Source organism: Anolis sagrei, chromosome 6 (genome assembly GCF_037176765.1).
Source record: "Anolis sagrei isolate rAnoSag1 chromosome 6, rAnoSag1.mat, whole genome shotgun sequence".
Lineage (NCBI taxonomy): Eukaryota > Metazoa > Chordata > Lepidosauria > Squamata > Dactyloidae > Anolis > Anolis sagrei.
This window is the reverse complement of record NC_090026.1, coordinates 1011867-1033262: the sequence shown is the minus strand read 5'-3', so window position 1 is coordinate 1033262 and position 21396 is coordinate 1011867. Positions and strand designations below refer to the sequence as shown.

At 40.5% G+C, this 21396-nt stretch overlaps 2 protein-coding genes across 3 annotated transcripts in view; one reads left to right on the top strand and one right to left on the bottom strand.

Moving 5' to 3' along the window:
- PLD2 (phospholipase D2) overlaps positions 1-6772 on the bottom strand; it is a 63088-nt gene extending 56316 nt beyond the window's left edge. Inside the window, exons 1-3 of one of the 2 annotated variants that reach the window (XM_067469635.1) lie at positions 6755-6772; positions 538-665; positions 302-429 (exon numbers count right to left, since the gene is read on the bottom strand). In XM_067469635.1, coding sequence (XP_067325736.1) covers positions 302-429; positions 538-658 — 249 coding nt within the window. In that variant the 5' untranslated portion in view covers positions 659-665; positions 6755-6772. Of the gene's footprint in view, positions 1-301; positions 430-537; positions 666-1533; positions 1930-6754 lie in introns of those variants that run through there. The other variant, XM_067469634.1, reaches the window with a different exon arrangement.
- A 7527-nt stretch (positions 6773-14299) lies between these two features.
- C6H17orf114 (chromosome 6 C17orf114 homolog) lies at positions 14300-17548 on the top strand. The gene is made up of 3 exons (XM_067469633.1): positions 14300-14400; positions 15023-16135; positions 17099-17548. Exons 1-2 carry the CDS (start codon positions 14310-14312, stop codon positions 15187-15189), a joined length of 258 nt encoding a protein of 85 aa, XP_067325734.1. The 5' UTR covers positions 14300-14309; the 3' UTR covers positions 15190-16135; positions 17099-17548.
- Positions 17549-21396: the final 3848 nt, after the last annotated feature.

Sequence of the window (21396 nt, the reverse complement as noted above, 5' to 3'; positions counted from 1 at the left end):
CTTGCCCTCCTCTTCCTCCTTCTTCCTTCTCTTCCACCTCCTCCTCCTCCTCCTCTTCTTTCCTCTTATTTTCCTTCTCTTCCTCTTTCTTCTCCTCCTTCAGAAGCCATCTCTGACCACAAGGCCTTCCATCGCACCCCAATGTGGGCCTGGGACTTGGTTCTGGGGCCGCAGCGTGTGTTGACCCCATGACCTGGGCACCCAAGGCCAGCCTGGCTGTGTCCACTTGAGCCCGTGTCCTGTGCCAAGTGTGTTGACTGACCCCTCCACCCGTGACCTCCCCTGCCCTTTCCCCTCTGACCTTGGACCCGCTGGTGTACCTCTCGGCGCCCTCGACCTTGGCCACGAGCGGGACGCCCCGATGGAAGAATGACCCCGGGGAGCGGAGGGGCTTCGGGCGGTGGGCGCACCACAAGGCAGGACGGACACCTGGGGTTGGGGGGCAAAGGGGGGCAAAGGTCAGGCGGGGTCATCCGGTCAGCCCCCTCCCCAGAGGAGCCCCTCCCTCCCTCCCTCCTGCCTTCCTTGCTCACTCACCTGGGGGGTCCCTTCCGTCCCGGAGGTCCCCATTGCGGCCGGCCAGCTCTTCTTCCTCTTCCTCGGAGTCCAGCTCCAGGGCCTCCCGGTCAGAGGAGAAGGGGCCCTCGGGGGTCAGCATGGCCGGGCTGCAAGGAGGAAGAAGAGGAAGAAGAATGAGAAGAGGAGGAAGAAGAGGAAGAAGAAAAGGTGGAAGAATAGAAGGAAGAAGAGGAAGAAGAAAAGGTGGAAGAATAGAAGGAAGAAGAGGAAAAGGAGGAGGAAGAAGAGGAAGGACAAGAGGAGGAAAAAAGGAGGAGGAAGAGGAAGAAGAGGAGCAGGAAGAGGAGGAAGAGGAGGAGGAGGAGGAAGATGAAGAGGAAGAAGAGGAAGGGGAGGAGGAAGGGTTGTAGAAGAGGAGGAAGAGGAGGAAGAATAAGAAGAGGAGGAAGAAGAGGAATAAGCAGTAGGAAGAGGAGGAGAAGACGAGGAGGAGGAGGAGGAGGAAGAAGAGGAGAAAGAGGAGGAAAGAGGATGAAGGGGAGGTAGAAGAGGAGGAAAAAGAGAAGGAAGAGGAGGGAGGGGAAGAAGAGAAGGAGGAAGAAGAGGAGGAAAGGAAGGTAGAAGGGGAAGATGAGGAGGAGGAAGAAGAGGAGGAAAAAGAGAAGGAAGAGGAGGGAGGGGAAGAAGAGAAGGAGGAAGAAGAGGAGGAAAGGAAGGTAGAAGGGGAAGATGAGGAGGAGGAAGAAGAGGAGAAAGAAGAGGAGGGATAAGAAGAGGAGGAAGAGGAGGAGGAAGAAGAGGAGGAGGAAAGGAAGGTAGAAGGGGAAGAGCAAGAGGAAAAAGAAAAGAAGTGAAGAAAGAAGAGGAAGAGGAGGAGGAAGAGGAAGAAGAGGAGGAAGAAAAGGTGGAAGAAAAGAAGGAACAAGAGGAAGAAGAGGAGGAAAGAGAGGAGGAAGGAGAGGAGGAAGACCACCTCCCCCCCACTGTACTTCAAGAGGTCATTGCCCCGCTGACCCTCAGCTCTGGACGCAGGAGTCCTGGCCGTTCTCTAAGTGTAAGCGGTCAGTTTCCAAGCAGCGAAAGGCAGCGATGCCCAGGCTGGACTTCCTCCTCGTGAGCCCTGCCCAGGGCGAAGGGGAGGGCCAGCCTTGGGAGGACCAACACACTGACCGTTGGAGCTGGACAGACCCGTTTGAGGTCAAAGGCCAGTCCTCCAGGGCCTTCTGGACCACGCTTTTGGCCAAAACAACCTCCAAAGTGTGACTTCCTGGCGTGAAAGTGTTGTTTCCTGTTCAATTGTGCAGCACTCATTTGGGAAGGAGCTCTTCTGCTGCTCCAGGAACGTGGTTTTCGTGGCCAAGACCACGTTGAGTGGGTTGAGACCTTGCAAAACGACTGCAATCAGTGCAGATTGAGATCCTTCCCACAAAGACAACGTCCATGCAGATTAATAGACTTCTCCCATGTTTACGTGATAGAACCAATTAGGAAATAACAACCCGGGAACAAAAAACATAGTGTTACACAGGGTAATATATGATAATATATATGATAATAAGTACAATAAACATCATAGTGTTACATAGTGTAGTATATGATAATAAATATGATAATTATATAATAACAATTATATTGCAATTATTATAATTATAATTTTAATAATACAGTATAATCATAAATATTGTGCTTGCTCCATCCATGTTCAACATTTACACAAATGACCAGCCACTGCCAGAAGGGACAGAGAGTTTCATCTATGCTGATGATCATGCCATCACCACCCTAGCAGGGAGCTTTCAAATGGTTGAACAGAAGCTCTATCCGAAGCTCTAGGTGCTCTTTCTACCTACTACAGGGAAAACCAGCTGACCCCTAATCCATCTAAAACACAGACATGTGCCTTTCACCTCAAGAACAGACAAGCATCCCGAGCTCTGAGGATTATTACCTGGGAACGAAGGAATCCCACGGGAGCCTTGCAGCGCACCCAAATACCTGGGAGTCACTCTGGACCGTGCTCTGACCTACAAGAAGCACTGCCTGAACATCAAGCAAAAAGTGGGCGCTAGAAACAACATCATACGAAAGCTGACTGGCACAACCTGGGGATCACAACCAGAAACAGTGAAGACATCTGCCCTTACGCTGTGCTACTCTGCTGCTGAATACGCATGCCCAGTGTGGAACACATCTCACCACGCTCAAACAGTAGATGTGGCTCTTAATGAGACATGCCGTATTTTCACAGGGTGTCTGCGCCCTACACCACTGGAGAAATTACACTGCTTAGCCGGTATTGCACCACCTGACATCTGCCGGGAAGTAGTAGCCAATAGTGAAAGGACCAAGGCAGAGACATCTCCAGCTCATCCCTTGTTTGGGTATCAGCCAGCACGTCAACGACTTAAATCTAGACATAGTTTTCTTAGATCTACAGAGACACTCGCTGGAACACCCCAGCAAGCGAGAGTCCAAAAGTGGCAGGCTCAAACCCAGAACCTCAATCCATGGCTGGTACCCAATGAGAGACTCCCCCCCCGGGTGACTTGGAAGGCGCTGAACAGACTGCGCTCTGGCACCACGAGATGCAGAGCCAACCTCAAGAAATGGGGCCACAAAGTGGAATCCACAACATGCGAGTGTGGAGAAGAGCAAACCACTGACCACCTGCTGCAATGCACCCTGAGCCCTGCCACATGATGCACAAGGGAGGACCATCTCACAGCCACACCAAGTGGTCAAAGGACATTTAGTAGAATGCCAAGTTCTTACACTTTGTGCATTTTAAATACATTACAACTGTATTCTCAACTCGCTTCTATCTAACAACCCACAGGCCACTGACTACAATTGATCTCCCAAGAACAAACACCATAGTGTGACATATTGCAACTTGCAGCCACAAAGTTTTATAAGGAGCCTAATTGGGGCCCCTCAAACAATGGGGCCCTGCTGGTCAAGCTGCTGTACTTGGTCCTAGGAAGATGAAGAGAAGCAGCTCCCTTGGCAGCCACCTCCCCACAAAAGTCAACACTGAGACTGAAATTCAACACCGCCTGAGCTCTGCGAGTGCAGCATTTTTCCAAACAAAGCAGAGAGTGTTTGAGGACCGGGACATCCGTAGGGAGACCAAGGGGCTTGTCTATAAAGCTATTGTCTTCCCAACCTGATTTACACCTACAAGACGTGGACTGTCTACAGACGTCAACACTGACACTGCAATTCAACATCGCCTGAGCTCTGCGAGTGCAGCATTTTTCCGAATGAAGCCAAGAGCGTTTGAGGACTGGGACATCCGTAGGGAGACCAAGGGGCTTGTTGATAAAGCTATCATCCTCCCAACCCTGCTTTACACCTGTGAGACGTGGACTGTCTACAGACGTCAACACTGACACTGCAATTCAACATTGCCTGAGCTCTGTGAGTGTAGCATTTTTCTGAATGGAGCCAAGAGTGTTTGAAGACCAGGACATCCGTAGGGATACCAAGGGGCTTGTCTATAAAGCTACTGTCCTCCCAACCCTGCTTTACACCTGCGAGATGTGGACTGTCTACAGACATCAACATTGACACTGAAATACAACACTACCTGAGCTCTGCAAGTGCAGCATTTTTCCGAATGAAGCAGAGAGTGTTTGAGGACCGGGACTTCCGCAGGGAGACCAAGGGGCTTGTCTATAAAGCTACTGTCCTCCCAGTCCTGCTATACACCTGCGAGACGTGGACTGTCTACAGACGTCACATGCAACTCCTGGAATGATTCCATCAGTGCTGCCTCCGAAAAATCCTGCAAATCTCTTGGGAAGACAGGCGGGGAAACGTCAGCATGCTGGAAGAAGCAAAAACCTCCAGCACTGAAGCGATGGTCCTCCACCATCAACTCTGTTGTCCGGATGCCCAACCACCGTCTCCCAAAGCAGTTGCTCTACTCCGAACTCAAGAACGGAAAACGGAATGTTGGTGGTCAGGAAAAGAGATTGAAAGATGGGCTCAAAGCCAGCCTTAAAAACTCTGGCATAGACACTGAGAACTGGAAAACCCTGGCCCTTGAGCGCTCCAGCTGGAGGTCAGCTGTGACCAGCAGTGCTGCAGAATTTGAAGAGGCACAATGGAGGGCGAAAGAGAGAAACGTGCCAAGAGGAAGGTGTGTCAAGCCAACCCCGACCAAGAACGCCTTCCACCTGGAAACCAATGCCCTCACTGCGGGAGAAGATGCAGGTCAAGAAGAGGGCTCCACAGTCACCTACGGACCCACCATCAGGACACTGAACTTGGAGGGCCATCATCCTTGGACTACGAGGGATTGCCTAATTAAGTAAGTGTGTTTGGCCCTATCTGACCTTTTTCACAGGACTCTTTAAGAGTGACCTCTCTGGCCCATCCACACCGACTGCAATGCACCCTGAGACCTGCCACACGCACCATGGGTGACCTTCCCACGGCCACACCAGAGTGGTCACTCCAAGTGGTCAGCTTCTGGTCCAAGGACATTTCACAGAATGCTAAGTTTGCAAACCTTGTGTCTTTCAATACATTCCAACTGTATTCTCAACTCACTTCTGCCACAATAAACAACAACAATTAATAATAAGAATAAACCATTAGTAAGAATAAACAGTTGGTAATAAATAATAATAATAAAAATTAATAATAGTAATAAACAAATAATAATAAGAATAAACAATTATAAGAATAAACAATTATTAATAAGCAATAACAATTAATAATAATAAAAAACAATAATAAACAGTTAATAAGAATAAACAATTATTAATAAATAATAATAAACAATATTAATAATAAACAATAAACAATTAATAAGAATAAACAATTATTAATAAATAATAACAACAAACAATCAATAATAATAAAGAAGTAATAATAATAAACAAGTAATAATAATAAACAAGTAATAAGTATAAACAATTATTAATAAGTAATAAGTAATAAATAATCATAATAATAAACAATAATAAACAATGAATAAGAATAAACAATTATTAATAAATAATAATAAACAATAACAATAAACAAGTAATAATAATAAACAAATAATAATAATAAACAATAAACAATGAATAAGAATAAACAATTATTAATAAATAATAACAACAAACAAACAATAATAATAAAGAAGAAGTAATAATAATAAACAAATAATAATAATAAACAAGTAATAATAATAAACAAGTAAAAAGTATAAACAATTATTAATAAGTAATAAATAATAAATAATCATAATAATAAACAATGAATAAGAATAAACAATTATTAATAAACAATAATAATAAACAAATAATAATAAACAATAAACAATAAGAATAAAAATTTATTAATAAATAACAACAAACAATTAATAATAATAATAAAGAAGTAATAATAATAAACAAATAATAATAATAAACAAGCAAAAAGTATAAACTATTAATAAGTAATAAGTAATAAATAATAAATATAATAAACAATAATAAACAATGAATATGAATAAATAATTATTAATAAACAATAATAATAAACAAGTAATAATAATAAACAAATAATAATAAACAAATAATAATAAACAATAAACAATAAAAATAAACAATTATTAATAAATAACAACAACAAACAATTAATAATAATAAAGAAGAAGTAATTATAATAAACAAATAATAATAATAATAAACAAGTAATAATAATAAACAAGTAATAAGAATAATAAACAATTAATAAGAATAATAAACAAGTAATAACAATAAACAAATAATAATAATAATAATAATAATAATAATAATAATAATAATAATAATAATAATAAACAATAAACAACAGGCCTGAGTTCCCTTCTGGGGACCCGAGAGTCCAGATACTCAAAGCTGGCCATTCCCACCATGCTGGGTCCGCTTTGATCTGGATCAGGCGTGTCTACTCTGCCAGTTAACCCAGTTCAAAGCAGATACACTGGACTGTCTATGGCAGGATTGATGGGGCCAAAGGCACACTTAGTGAGTGAGTGAGTTAGTTAGTGGGTGAGTTAATTAAAAGCAAAGGGGAGGGGGATTGCTATTGCTTCCCTTTGTTTGGGACCCAAACACCCCTCCCCTTGCAATCCCGTGCAACTCCCGTGTCCAGCTCCTCTCTGGAACGCATTCACACGTGACGCGCCCCAAAAGAAGCGGGTCAAGGATGGAGGGGGGTTCCCATGTGTAACAGAAGGGTGGGACTTCTGGGGAGGGGGTCTCCCGTTGTTTCTTACCTGGCAAGGAAGGAGGGAGGGAGGGAGGGAAGGAGGGCCGCCTGTCCCGGGCCAAAGAGGAGGGAGGGAGGGAGGGAGGGGTGGGAAAGGAGGGGATGGGGCGGTCCTTCGTTGGCCACGCCCACGGGGCAGGGACTCCAGCAGTGGAAGCCACGCCCCCTCCTAAGGAAAGAAAGAGAGAGAGAGAGAAGCACATGCAAAGCCTTACCAGCAGATGGCCAGCCAGCCTCCACAATAATAATAATAATAATAATAATAATAATAATAATAATAATAATAATAATATATAATAGTATTTATTAATATAATATAAAATAATTATATATAAATACTAATAACAGCAGCAACAATAAGATAAAATAGTAATTATCAATAACAATATGATATAACATTACAATGGTAAATTAATAATGATAACAATAATAACAATAGAATAATAGAATTCCAATAATATAAAATAATAATGATAAATGAATAATTACAACAATAATAACAATAGAATAATAGAATTCCAATAATATAAAATAATAATGGTAAATTAATAATTACAACAATAATAACAATAGAATAATAGAAACCCTAGAGTTGGAAGAGACCCCTGAACGCCATCTAGACCAACCCTCTTATTTCTGCCATTGTGCAGGGAAAGCACATGCAAAGCCTTACCAACAGATGGCCACCCACCACAATAATAATAATAATAGTAATTATTAATAATATAATGATATTTAAACATTATTATTATTATTATTCTATAATAATAATACTATATAATAGTAACTATTAATAATATAATATAATGATATTTAAACATTATTATTATTATTCTATAATAATAATACTATATAATAGTAACTATTAATAATATAATATAATGATATTTAAACATTATTATTATTATTCTATAATAATAATACTATATAATAGTAACTATTAATAATATAATGATATTTAAACATTATTATTATTATTATTCTATAATAATAACACTATATAATAGTAACTATTAATAATATAATATAATGATATTTAAACATTATTATTATTATTCTATAATAATAATACTATATAATAGTAGTTATTAATAATATAATATAATGATATTTAAACATTATTATTATTATTCTATAATAATAATACTATATAATAGTAACTATTAATAATATAATATAATGATATTTAAACATTATTATTATTATTCTATAATAATAATACTATATAATAGTAGTTATTAATAATATAATATAATGATATTTAAACATTATTATTATTATTATTCTATAATAATAATACTATATAATAGTAACTATTAATAATATAATGATATTTAAACATTATTATTATTATTCTATAATAATAATACTATATAATAGTAACTATTAATAATATAATGATATTTAAACATTATTATTATTATTCTATAATAATAATACTATATAATAGTAACTATTAATAATATAATATAATGATATTTAAACATTATTATTATTCTATAATAATAATACTATATAATAGTGATTATTAATAATATAATATAATGATATTTAAACATTATTATTATTATTATTATTCTATAATAATAATACTATATAATAGTAACTATTAATAATATAATATAATGATATTTAAACAACATTATTATTATTATTATTATTATAGAATCCCATAGTTGGGAGGGCCCCCTAAAGGCCATATAGACCAGCCCCCTCCTTTCTGCCATTATGCAGGGAAAGCACATATACATAATAACAGCAATAAAATAATAATAATAATAATAATAATAATAATTAGTAATTATCAATAATAATACAATAAGAATTTTAAAATATATATAATAGTAATTATTATTAGTAATAATATAATATAACATAATATAATGACATATACATAATAACAGCAATAAAATAATCACAACAATAATATATAATAGTAATTATCAATAATAATATAATATCAAATAATAATGACATATAAATAATAATAATAACAATATAATAATAGAATCCCATAGTTGGGAGGGAGCCCCAAAGGTCATCCAGTCCAACCCCCTCCTTTCTGTCATTATGCAGGGAAAGCACATTCAAAGCCTTACCAGCAGATGGCCATCCAACCCCCATAATAATAATAATAATAATAATATAATATTAATTATTATTAATAATATAATGTAACATAATATAATATATACATAATAACAGCAATAAAATAATAATAATAGTAATAGTAATTATCAATAATACAATAAAAATAATTTTAAAATATATTAATAGTAATTATTATTAATAATATAATATATTATAATATAATGATATATACATAATAACAACAACAGTACAATAATAATATATATAAGTAATTATCAATAATAATATAATATCAAATAATAATGACATATAAATAATAATAATAACAACAATATAATAATAGAATTCCATAGTTGGGAGGGGCCCCTAAAGGCCATCCAGTCCAACCCCCTCCTTTCTGCCATTATGCAGGGAAAGCACATTCAAAGCCTTACCAGCAGATGGCCATCCAACCCCCATAATAATAATAATAATAATAATATCTAAGAGTTAAGAGAAACTTCCCCCCAAGGGCCATTAAATCCAACCCTCTTTCGACAGACAAGAAGAGCACAATCAAAGCACCCCCGGCAGATGGCCATCCAGCCTCTGTAGTAGTAGCAATAATAATAATAATAATAATAATAATAATAATAATAATAATAATAATAATAGAGCTGGGAGAGACCCAAGGAGTCTCCCCTAACTCTATGACTCTATTATTATTATTATTGTTGTTGTTGTTGCTGTTGTTGCTGCTGTTGTTATTGAGAGTCTCCCCTAACTCTATCATTCTATTATTATTATTATTATTGAGAGTCTCCCCTATGACTCTATTATTATTATTATTATTATTATTGAGAGTCTCCCCTAACTCTATTATTATTATTATTATTATTATTATTATTATTATTGAGAGTCTCCCCTAACTTTATTATTATTATTATTATTATTATTATTATTATTATTATTGAGACTGGATGGCCATCTGCCAGGAAGGCTTTGAATGTGCCTTCCCCTGGAAGCCTGGCAGAAGGGGGCGGGATCTCCTTGGAGCCACGGGCCCGCCCCTTTCCTCCCCGCCCCTCGGAGCGCCCAATGGGAGCTTGGGGGCGTGGCTGGGGAGTTTTCCCTTCCTGAGGGGCGGGGCGCCTGGCTCTGACAGTTCTTCTTTGGGGAGGCGAGGGAGGCCAGGTAAGTCAGGGGAGAGGGATTGGCTTTGGGTGGGTCATAGGGAGACCTTTAGAGTAGACTTTCTTGGGGGGGGGGGGTCTTCATCCTCCTCCCTCCCCACCCCAGAAACAGGGACAAAACTTTTGCAAAGTTGGGTTGCGGTGAGTTTTCCAGGCTGTGTGGACAAGATGTTCTAGCAGCACTCTCTCCTGACGTTTCGCCTGCACCTGTGGCTTATGGCATCAACAGAGGGTCTGTTGGAAGTGTGGACAGTGGAGTGTGTGTGTATGTATATGCATATATATATATATATATATATATATATATATATGCCCAGTGGAGTGTGTGTGTGTGTATGTATATCTATCTATATGTGTCAGATATATATATATATATTTGTTGTCTCCGACTCTTCGTGACCTCATGGACCAGCCCACGCCAGAGCTCCCTGTCGGCCGTCACCACCCCCAGCTCCTTCAATATATAGCCAGTGAAATGTGTGTGTATGTATATGTATATGTGTATATATATGTGTGTATATATGGTCAGTGGAGTGTGTATGTGTATGTATATGCATTTATGTGTGTGTGTGTATATGTGTGGATATATATATATATATATATATATATATATGGCCAGTGGAGTGTGTGTGTGTGTGGCCAGTGGAGTGTGTATGTATATATATGTGCATTTATGTGTGTGTGTATGTGTGTATATATATATATGTGGCCAGTGGAGTGTGTGTGTATATGTATATGCATTTATGTGTGTGTGTGTGTGTATGTCTTTGTGTGTGTATATGGCCAATGGAGTGTGTATGTATATGTATATGTATTTATATGTGTGTGTGTGTATATATATATATATATATATATATGGCCAGTGGAGTGTTTGTGTGTATGTATATGTATGTGTGTGTATATATATCTCCATCCCTGTGGAATAATGCCCAGGGTGGGAGGAAGAACCCTTGTCTGTGCAAAACAAGTGTGAATGTTGTCATTAGCAAGCTCGAACTAGCATTCAAGTAGCCATGAAGTTTGCAAAGTCAATCAGGGGGGGTCTCTGCATACAGGTAGCCTGGCTGTTGTTGCCTGGGGGCATCCTCAGAGTTGGGAGGTGGGAGGAAGAACCCTTGTCTGTGCAAAACAAATGTACATGTTGCCACGAGCAAGCTTGATTTAGCATTCGAGTAGCCATGAAGTTTGCAAAGTCAATCAGAGAGGGTCTCTGCATACAGATAGACTGGCTGTTGCTGCCTGGGAACATCCTCAGAGGTGTGTGTATATGTATGTATCTATCTGTGGAATAATGTCCAGGGCGTGAGAAAGAACCCTCGTCTCTGTAAAACAAGTGAATGCTCCAATTAACAAGCTTAGTTAGCACTGAGCAGCCTTGCAGCTGCAAAGCCTGGCTGTTGCTGCCTGGGAACATCCTCAGAGGTGTGTGTACATGTATCTATATCTGGAATAATATCCAGGGTGGGAGAAAGAACTCTTGTCTTTGTAAAGCGAGTGAATGTTCCAATTAACAAGCTTAATTAGCACTGAGCATCCTTGCAGCTGCAAAGCCTGGCTGTTGCTGCCTGGGGGCATCCTCAGAGGTGTGTGTATATATATATATCTATTTATCTATCTGTGGAATAATGTCCAGAGTGGGAGAAAGAACCCTCATCTCTGTAAAGCAAGTGAATGTTCCAATTAACAAGTTTAATTAGCATAGAGTAGCCTTGCAGCTGCAAAGCCTGGCTGTTGCTGCTTGGAGGCATCCTCAGAGATGTGTGTATATGTATCTATCTCTGGAATAATGTCCAGGATGGGAGAAAGAACCCTCATCTCTGTAAAGCAAGTGAATATGCTCCAATTAACAAGCTTAGTTAGCACTGAGCAGCCTTGCAGCTGCAAAGCCTGGCCGTTGCTGCCTGGAGGCACCCTCTCTTTGAGAAGGGTTAACTGGCACTTGATTGTTGACGGCTTAGAATTGGACTGTTTCTGAGTGGCGTTCCTTATTTACCTCCTTGATTCCGGTGTTTATAAATATTGAGATCCAGATTGTGTTCCTTTCCCTGGTTTCCTCCTTTCTGTTGATGTTGTCCACTGGCTTCTTGTGCATTTCTGTGGCTTCTCTGTGTATTCTAACGTGGTGGTTGTCCAAGTTTTCCATGCGATGCATTAGGACCCCTCTTACATTTGGCTGGGCTTGGCCTTGGTTGGTTTTTCCTGATGGGCCTGGAGAGGGTTGGTAGGTTGTGTTCCTTTTTCAGTCCATAGTTCCCTCAATGTCTGGGAAGAATGTTTTTCCTCTGGGTGGGTCAAGCTGGCCAATTGCAACATCCACCCTTGCTTGGAAGAGAGAAGGGTCCTTTCTCCCACACTGGACACCATTCCATATCTATTTATACTAGCTGTCCCCTGCCACGCATTGCTGTGGCCCAGTCTGTGTATATGTCTTTTGTGTGTTTGTGTGTGTATGTGAATATATATGAAGTTTTGCACATGCATTGTAATGTAATTTTTAATGTTTTGGCTTTTAAAGTGTCTTCCACTGTGTTTTGCAGTGTTTTTACGAGTGATGGTCACTCGTTGGCCTGAGAGGTGTCTTGTGGCCAAATGTGGTGTCCATTTGTCCAGTGGTTTTTGGGTTATGTTAATCCCACAAACAAACATTACATACATACATACATACATACATACCTACACACACATACACACACACACAGAGGAGCCCTTGGTGGCACAGAGGGTTAAACAGCTGAGCTATCTATCTATCTATCTACCTATCTATCTATTTACCTATTTATCTATTTATCTACATACCTATCTACCTATCAATCTACCTACCTACATATCTAACTACCTATCTATCTACCAATCTACCTATCTATCCATTTATTTACCTACCTACCTACCTACCTATCTATTTACCTATCTACCTATCTATCTCCCTACCTATCTACCTACCTACCTGGAGGGATTATGAGAATATATATATATATATATATATATACACACACACACACACACACACATACATATACACACACACACACACACACACACAAATAGCCAAGCTTTCTAGTGGACTTGGGTGGAAAAAGTAATTAAAAGTTTGTAAACAAACGGAGTCTGGCCTTTGCGCACTTTGGAAGGAAAGCAACAGGAGGTTTTGAGGGGAAGCTGCCAAGGGAATAATTTCAGGGCAGGTAATATTATAAGGTGTGCAGATCACAACGAGGGGCAACGGAAGGGGAAGGAGGGAGAGTGCTGTTGGGTGGGCTTGCTTACTGTCATGGTTGTGTTTTGTTTTGTTTTGCAACCGTTTCTTCTAGATGTGATTATTATCTACCTATCTACCTATCTATCTATCTACCTATCTATCTACCTATCTATCTACCTATCTATCTACCTACCTACCTATCTACCTACCAATCTACCTATCTATCAATCTACCTACCTATCTATCTACCAATCTACCTACCTATCTACCTATCTATCTACCTATCTACCTACTTATCTACCTACCAATCTACCTATCTATCAATCTACCTACCTATCTATCTACCAATCTACCTATCTATCTACCTATCTATCTACCTATCTACCTACCTATCTACCTACCAATCTACCTATCTATCAATCTACCTACCTATCTATCTACCAATCTACCTATCTATCTACCTATCTACCTACTTATCTACCTACCAATCTACCTATCTATCAATCTACCTACCTATCTATCTACCAATCTACCTATCTATCAATCTACCTACCTATCTACCTACCTATCTACCTATCTATCAATCTACCTACCTATCTATCTACCAATCTACCTATCTACCTACCTATCTACCTACCAATCTACCTATCTATCAATCTACCTACCTATCTACCAATCTACCTATCAATCTACCTACCTACCTACCTACCTACCTACCTATCTATCTATCTATCTATCTATCTATCTATCTACTTATCTATCTAGCTATCTACCTATCAATCTACCTACCTATCTACCAGTCTACCTATCTACCTATCAATCTACCTACCTATCTACCAATCTACCTATCAATCTACCTATCTATCAATCTACCTATCAATCAATCAATCAATCTACCTACCTTGCTATCTACCTATCAATCAATCAATCTACCTATATACCTATCTACCTATCTTAAAAGGGAGCAGCCCCAGAACTCCAGCAAAGGGGTCTCCCATGGTAGGAGACAGACAGACAGACAGACCCCTCCCTCCTGCAAAAGTTTCTCCAGTGCTGACGTTCCTTTCTTCCCCTTTTCCCTCCCTATAGGAATTTCCACAAGGATGGGGTCCAAGCTATTTCCCAGCTGCTTTCCTCGGAGCCGGAGGTGGAGGCGGGACAGCAAGGCCGGCCCCCAGGAGCCCCCCAGCCCAGGTAAACAGAGGTCACCTTTGCCCCCTTGCCCCCTGCCCCACCTGCCCCTCTTTCTTTTTGGGGTGATCGCATAAGCTATCAGTGGTCCCCATATAGTCGTGTGTTTGGAGTAAGCATGTTAGCGCAGGTAGGCGTGCAGGTATTTACGTGCTAGCTTGGTGTGTTTGCTTTAGGTTTGGTTTTGCAAGATACCAATGTTTGGAATTGTGTGCAGCCTTAAAATATCAGCAGCAATGTTATCTCTCATCCAATTTGACGTAGTTTGTGCCACAAAAACGACGTTTCTGGAGTAGAATGACGACTTTCAAAGTAAATTCAACTGGAAACACAAACTGAGGCTGGATGGCCATCTGTCAGGGGTGATTTGAATGCAATATTCCTGCTTCTTGGCAGAATGGGGTTGGACTGGATGGCCCATGAGGTCTCTTCCAACTCTTTGATTCTATGATTCTATGATTAAGAATAGGAAATTTTGCACAATGGTGTTGCATAGTGTTCTTTCCCTCTTGCATGGCGGAATGGGGTTGGACTGGATGGCCTTTGGGGGCCCCTTAAGGTCCTGGGTGCCCATTCAAAGCTCCCTTGCTGAAGCCCCCTTTTTTCTCTTTTTCCCTCCCTTTAGGGTCCCCTTCGGAGGGTCCCGAGGAAGCCCCAGGCCCCCGGACCCGATCCACGCCTTCCACCAGCAGTGACCCCTGGGACCAACAGAGTGGACGGGCCTACTTCAGTGGCAAGGCCCGCGTCTCCTTCCGCCACCAGCTGGACTCCGAGAGAGACTCCACCGCTTGAAGGACGACGAGGAAGAGGATGGCCACAAGGCTGGGACTGAGTGGGGGGCTCCCCCAAGAAGCAGGACCCCCTCCATGACCCTTTTGCAGCTCTAAGACTGTGTATCAAGCCAGCTGCATGGAAAAGGGGAAGCCGCTTTCGGGGTGTCTGCAAGTGTAAAGGATCCTACACAGAAGCTGTACGGACATCTGTTGGGAGGGCTTGACTTGTGTCTCCATGCAAAAGGAGGCTGGTCTACGTGGCCACTGGGGCCCCTTCCAACTCTAGGAATCTATCATTTATCTCTTTCTTAGGGGGTTGGGCTGGATTGTCCTTGGGGGTCTCTCCAAGGTCTAGGAATCTATATGATCGAGTTGGGGGTCCCTTCCCATTCTAGGAGTCTGTCTATCTTATAGGGTTGGACTGGATGGCCTTTGGGGGGGGGGTCCCTTCCCATTCTAGGAGTCAGTCTACCTACTATTTATCTATTTCTTGGGGGATTGGGTTGGATGGCCTTGGGAGAGGTCACTTCCAAGTCTAGGCATCTCCATCTCTGAAGGGTTGGTCTGGATGGCTTTTGGGGTCTCTTCCAACATAAGAAACTATTGTCTACCAATCTTCAAGGGTTAGACTGGATGGCCCTTGGGGTCTCTTCCAGCTCTAGGAGCCTGCCTGCCTGCCTTATACGGTTGGCATTGATGGCCTTTGGGTGCCCCTTCCAATTGTAGGATCCCATCCATCCATCCATCCATCCATCCATCCATCCATCCATCCATCCATCTATCATTCATCTATTTCTTGGGAGTTTTGATTGGATGGTCCTTGGAGTCTCTTCCAATTCTAGGAATCAATCTATCTTATAGAGTCAGACTGGATGGCCTTGGGGGGGGGGGTCCCTTCCAACTCTAGGAGTCTATCTATTATTTATCTATTTCTTGGGGGACTGCATTGGATGGCCTTTGGAGAGGTCTCTTCCAACTCCAGGAATCTCTACCTTTGAAGGGTTGGTCTGGATGGCCCTTGGGGTCTCTTCCAACTCTAGGAGCCTGCCTGGCTATCTTATAGGGTTGGACTGGGTGGCCGTTGGGGGTCCCTTCCAGCTCTAGGAATCAATCAATCAATCAATCAATCAATCAATCAATCAGTCTGTCATTTATCCATTTCTTTGAAGTTTTGATTGGATGGACCTTAGAGTCTTTTCCAATTCTAGGACATTACCTATCTCTTATAGGGATGGACTGGATGGCCTTTGGGGGATCCCTTCAAACTCTAGGAGTCTATCTATTATTTATCTATTTGGGGGGGGGGGTGTGGATTGGATGACCTTTGGAGGAGTCTCTTCCAACTCTAGGAATCTCTATCTCTGAAAGGTTGGTCTGGATGGCTTTTGGGGGTCTCTTCCAACTCTAGGAGCCCATCATCCATCTGGGTGGTCTTTGGGGGTGGTCCCTTCCAATTCTAGGAATCTATCTATTTATCTATTTCTTGGGGTATTGGATTGGATGGCCTTTGGAGAAGTCTCTTCCAACTCTAGGAATCTCTTATCTCTGAAGGGTTGGTCTGGATGGTCCTTGGGGTCTCTTCCAACGTTAGGAATCTTTATCTCTGAAGGGTTGTTCTGGATGGCTTTTGGGGGTCTCCTCCAACTCTAGGAATCTCTATCTCCGAAGGGTTGGTCTGGATGGCTTTTGGGGGTCTCCTCCAACTCTAGGAATCTCTATCTCCGAAGGGTTGGTCTGGATGGCTTTTGGGGGTCTCCTCCAATTCTAGGAATCTCTATCTCCGAAGGGTTGGTCTGGATGGCTTTTGGGGGTCTCCTCCAACTCTAGGAATCTCTATCTCCGAAGGGTTGGTCTGGATGGCTTTTGGGGTCTCTTCCAACTCTAGGAATGTATCCATCTTATAGGGTCATACTGGGTGGCCTTTGGAGGCCTCTTCCAACTCTAGGAACCTCTCTATCTCTGAAGGGTTGGTCTGGATGGCTTTTGGTGGTCTCTTCCAACTCTAGGAACTTGTCACCCATCTGTCTTAAAGGGTTGGTCTGGATGGCTTTTGGGGTCTCTTCCAACTCTAGGAATGTATCCATCTCTGAAGGGTTGGTCTGGATGGCTTTTGGGGTCTCTTCCAACTCTAGGAATGTATCCATCTCTGAAGGGTTGGTCTGGATGGCTTTTGGGGTCTCTTCCAACTCTAGGAATCTCTCTATCTCTGAAGGGTTGGTCTGGATGGCTTTTGGGGTCTCTTCCAACTCTAGGAGCCCGTCCTCCATCTGGATGGCCTTTGGGGGTCCCTTCGAACTAGGAGTCCCAAGGCAGGCACCCTCTGTCCTGGGTCCCCATCCCCTGGCAGCCGTGCAACAATAAAAGCACATGTATCAGGAGCTGTACGAGTGCGCCTTCCTTTCGCTGCCCCCTTGTCTTGCCCTTCCTGGCTCCTGGAAGTGGGGTGCCCCCCTCCACGACTGTGGTGGCTCCATGCTGCCACGCAGCAGCAGCCTTGGGTGGGCCGTGGCAGGCCAGCCGGCGCCTCTGAGAGGCACTTTGGGGCTGGCTCTCTGCCAGGGGGGGGGAGGGCTCCCCAGAAGGCAGGGGCCCCTCCCCGCCACACGTGGGGGAAGAGCAAGGCGTACGTGCGGCTTGCAAATCTCTCATTTCTCTGGATTGCAGGGCGTATCTGGAGTGGATCTCGCCCACGCACCGCAAACGTCTGGCAGGGGAGGGCTGAGCAAACCACAGGCAGCCACAACAGCCACGCCGGTCCTGCGCTCTTTGGAGAAGCCACCACCCCTTGCTGGTGTGTGCACATGAGAGAGAGAGAGAGAGAGAGCATCTATTTAACAATGTGGGGCAAGCCTGGGCCAACTTTGGCCCTCCTTCCAGGTGTTTTGGACCACAACTCCCACAATTCCCATGCCTGCTCTAATCACGCTTGCACTGTCCTTTAGCAAAAAGTGGAAAACATACAGCAACATGTCACTGCTCTATTTAACAATGTGGGGCAAGCCTGGGCCAACTTTGGCCCTCCTCCCAGGTGTTTTGGACCACAACTCCCACAATTCCCATGCCTGCTCTAATCACACTAATTAGCAAAAGGTGGAAAGCGTACAGCAACGTGCCACTGGTAATGGTTTGGCCAAAAGGATGCCCAAATTGTATACGCATTATATAAGTATTATTATAAAACTTCCTGACTGTGAAAGCCGTTCAGCAGTGGAACTCTCTGCCCTGGAGTGTGGTAGAGGCTCCTCCTTTGGAGGCTTTGAAACAGAGGCCATCTGTAGGGGGTGCTTTGAATGCAATATTCCTGCTTCTTGGCAGAATGGGGTTGGACTGGATGATGGCCCAGGAGGTCTCTTCCAACTCTTGGATTCTATCATTCTATATCTTCCTGACGGTGAGAGCCGTTCAGCAGTGGAACTCTCTGCCCCGGAGGGAGTGTGGTGGAGGCTCCTTCTTTGGAGGCTTTGAAGCAGAGGCTGGATGGCCATCTGTCAGGGGTGATTTGAATGCAATATTCCTGCTTCTTGGCAGAATGGGGTTGGACTGGAGGATGGCCCAGGAGGTCTCTTCCAACTCTAGGATTCTATGATTCTATAACTTCCTGACTGTGAGAGCCGTTCAGCAGTGGAACTCTCTGCCTCGGAGTGTGGTGGAAGCTCCTTCTTTGGAGGCTTTGAAACAGAGGCTGGATGGCCATCTGTCAGGGGTGATTTGAATGCAATATTCCTGCTTCTTGGCAGAATGGGGTTGGACTGGATGATGGCCCAGGAGGTCTCTTCCAACTCTAGGATTCTATGATTCTATAACTTCCTGACTGTGAGAGCCGTTCAGCAGTGGAACTCTCTGCCCCGGAGTGTGGTGGAGGCTCCTTCTTTGGAGGCTTTTAAGCAGAGGCTGGATGGCCATCTGTCAGGAGTGATTTGAATGCAATATTCCTGCTTCTTGGCAGAATGGGGTTGGGCTGGATGATGGCCCAGGAGGTCTCTTCCCACTCTAGGATTCTATGATTCTATAACTTCCTGACTGTGAAAGCCGTTCAGCAGTGGAACTCTCTGCCCCGGAGTGTGGTGGAGGCTCCTCCTTTGGAGGCTTTGAAGCAGAGGCTGGATGGCCATCTGTCGGGGGTGCTTTGAATGCAACATTCCTGCTTCTTGGCAGAATGGGGTTGGACTGGATGGTCTACCAGGTCTCTTCTAACTCTTAACTTCATAGAAAAACACAATAGGCTTTGTACAGTTTTGACAGCTATTCAGACTTCCCGTGCTGCCTCCTGATTGGCTGAGAAAGGGGCCAAATAGGATCTGCGCAGGGATTGGCCAGGGGGTTCTCTGACGTCACAGACAGGCAGAGGGAATCCCAATAGTTGATAGTGATAATAAATAATAAAGCTCACTACCTCTGAGGATGCTTGCCGTAGATGCAGGCAAAACGTCAGGAGAGAATGCCTCTAGAACATGACCATATAGCCCGAAAAAACCTACAACAACCCATTCCCACCTATCCCCAGCAGACAAGAGTTCTTTGTCCCACCCTGGTCATTCCACAGATATATAAACCTCTTTTTCCTAGTTCCAACAGACCTCACTACCTCTGAGGATGCTTGCCATAAATGCAGGCAAAACGTCAGGAGAGAATGCCTCTAGAACATGGCCATATAGCCCAAAAAAACCTACAACAACCCAATAATAAAACTCTATTTATATTCTACTCTATCTCCCTAAAGGGACTCAGGGCAGATTGGTGTGTTATATATATATATATATATATATATATATATATATATATATATATATTGTATATACATATAATATTTATAAAATTATAATGTAATACAATATAATACTACTACTAATAATATTTTATATTACATGTAATATTACTAATAATATTACAATATAATAGTATAGTACAATATAGTAATATATAATACTGATATTGTGCTATGCAAAGTATATAATATATAATATAATATATATATATACAATATTTATAATATAATGTAATGCAATATAATAGTAGTAATTATAATATTGTATAATTAGTATTGTATTACATTATAATATTAATATTGTATTATTAGTATTGTATTACATTATAATATTACAAATATTGTATGTATATTTTATATACAATATTAGCATGGTACAATATCAGTATTATATATTACTATATTGTACTGTACCATTATATTGTAATATTATTAGTAATATTACATGTAATATAAATATATAATTATAATTATAATATATTATTATATGTAATATTACTAATAATATTACAATATAAAGGTATAGTACAATATAGTAATACTGATATTGCGCTATGCTAATACATAATATATATACATACAATATTTGTAATATTATAATGTAATACAATATAATATTAATAATTGTACAATATTTTAATTATATATTTATATTACATGTAATATTACTAATAATATTATAATATAATGGTATAGTACAATATAGTCATATATAATACTGATATTGTACTATGCTAATAATTTAATATACAAACATACAATATTTGTAATATTACTAATGTTACTACAATATAATGGTATAGTACAATATAGTAATATATAATGCTGATATTGTGCAATGCTTATATATATATATATACACACAATACTTATAATATTATAATGTAATACAATATAATACTAATAGTAATACAATATTATAATTATATATTTTATATTACATGTAATAATATTACAATATAATGCTACAGTACAATATAGTAATATATAATACTGATATTGTGCTATGCTAATAATATAATATATATATATAATATTTATAATATAATGTAATACAATATAATACTAATAATACAATGTAATTATATATTTATATTACATGTAATATTACTAATAATATTACAATATAATGGTATAGTACAATATAGTAATATATAATACTGATATTGTGCTATGCTAATATAATATATAATATATATACATACAATATATATAATATTATAAAGTAATGCAATATAATAGTAATAATACAATATGATAATTATATATTTTATATTAAATGTAATATTACTACAATAAAATGGTATAGTACAATATAGTAATATTTAATACTGATATTGTGCTATGCTAATATAATATATATACATACAATATTTATATTATAATGATACAATATAATACTAATAATACAATATTATAATTATATATTTTATATTACATGTAATACTACTAATAACATTA

What these genes read in the sequence shown, in the direction of transcription:
- C6H17orf114 (XM_067469633.1), top strand. Translation starts at nt 14,310, where the DNA reads ATGGGGTCCAAGCTATTTCCCAGCTGCTTTCCTCGGAGCCGGAGGTGG. An exon ending in CCAGGAGCCCCCCAGCCCAG is followed by an intron (nt 14,401 to 15,022) that starts GTAAACAGAGGT and finishes CCCTCCCTTTAG; the next exon opens with GGTCCCCTTCGGAGGGTCCC.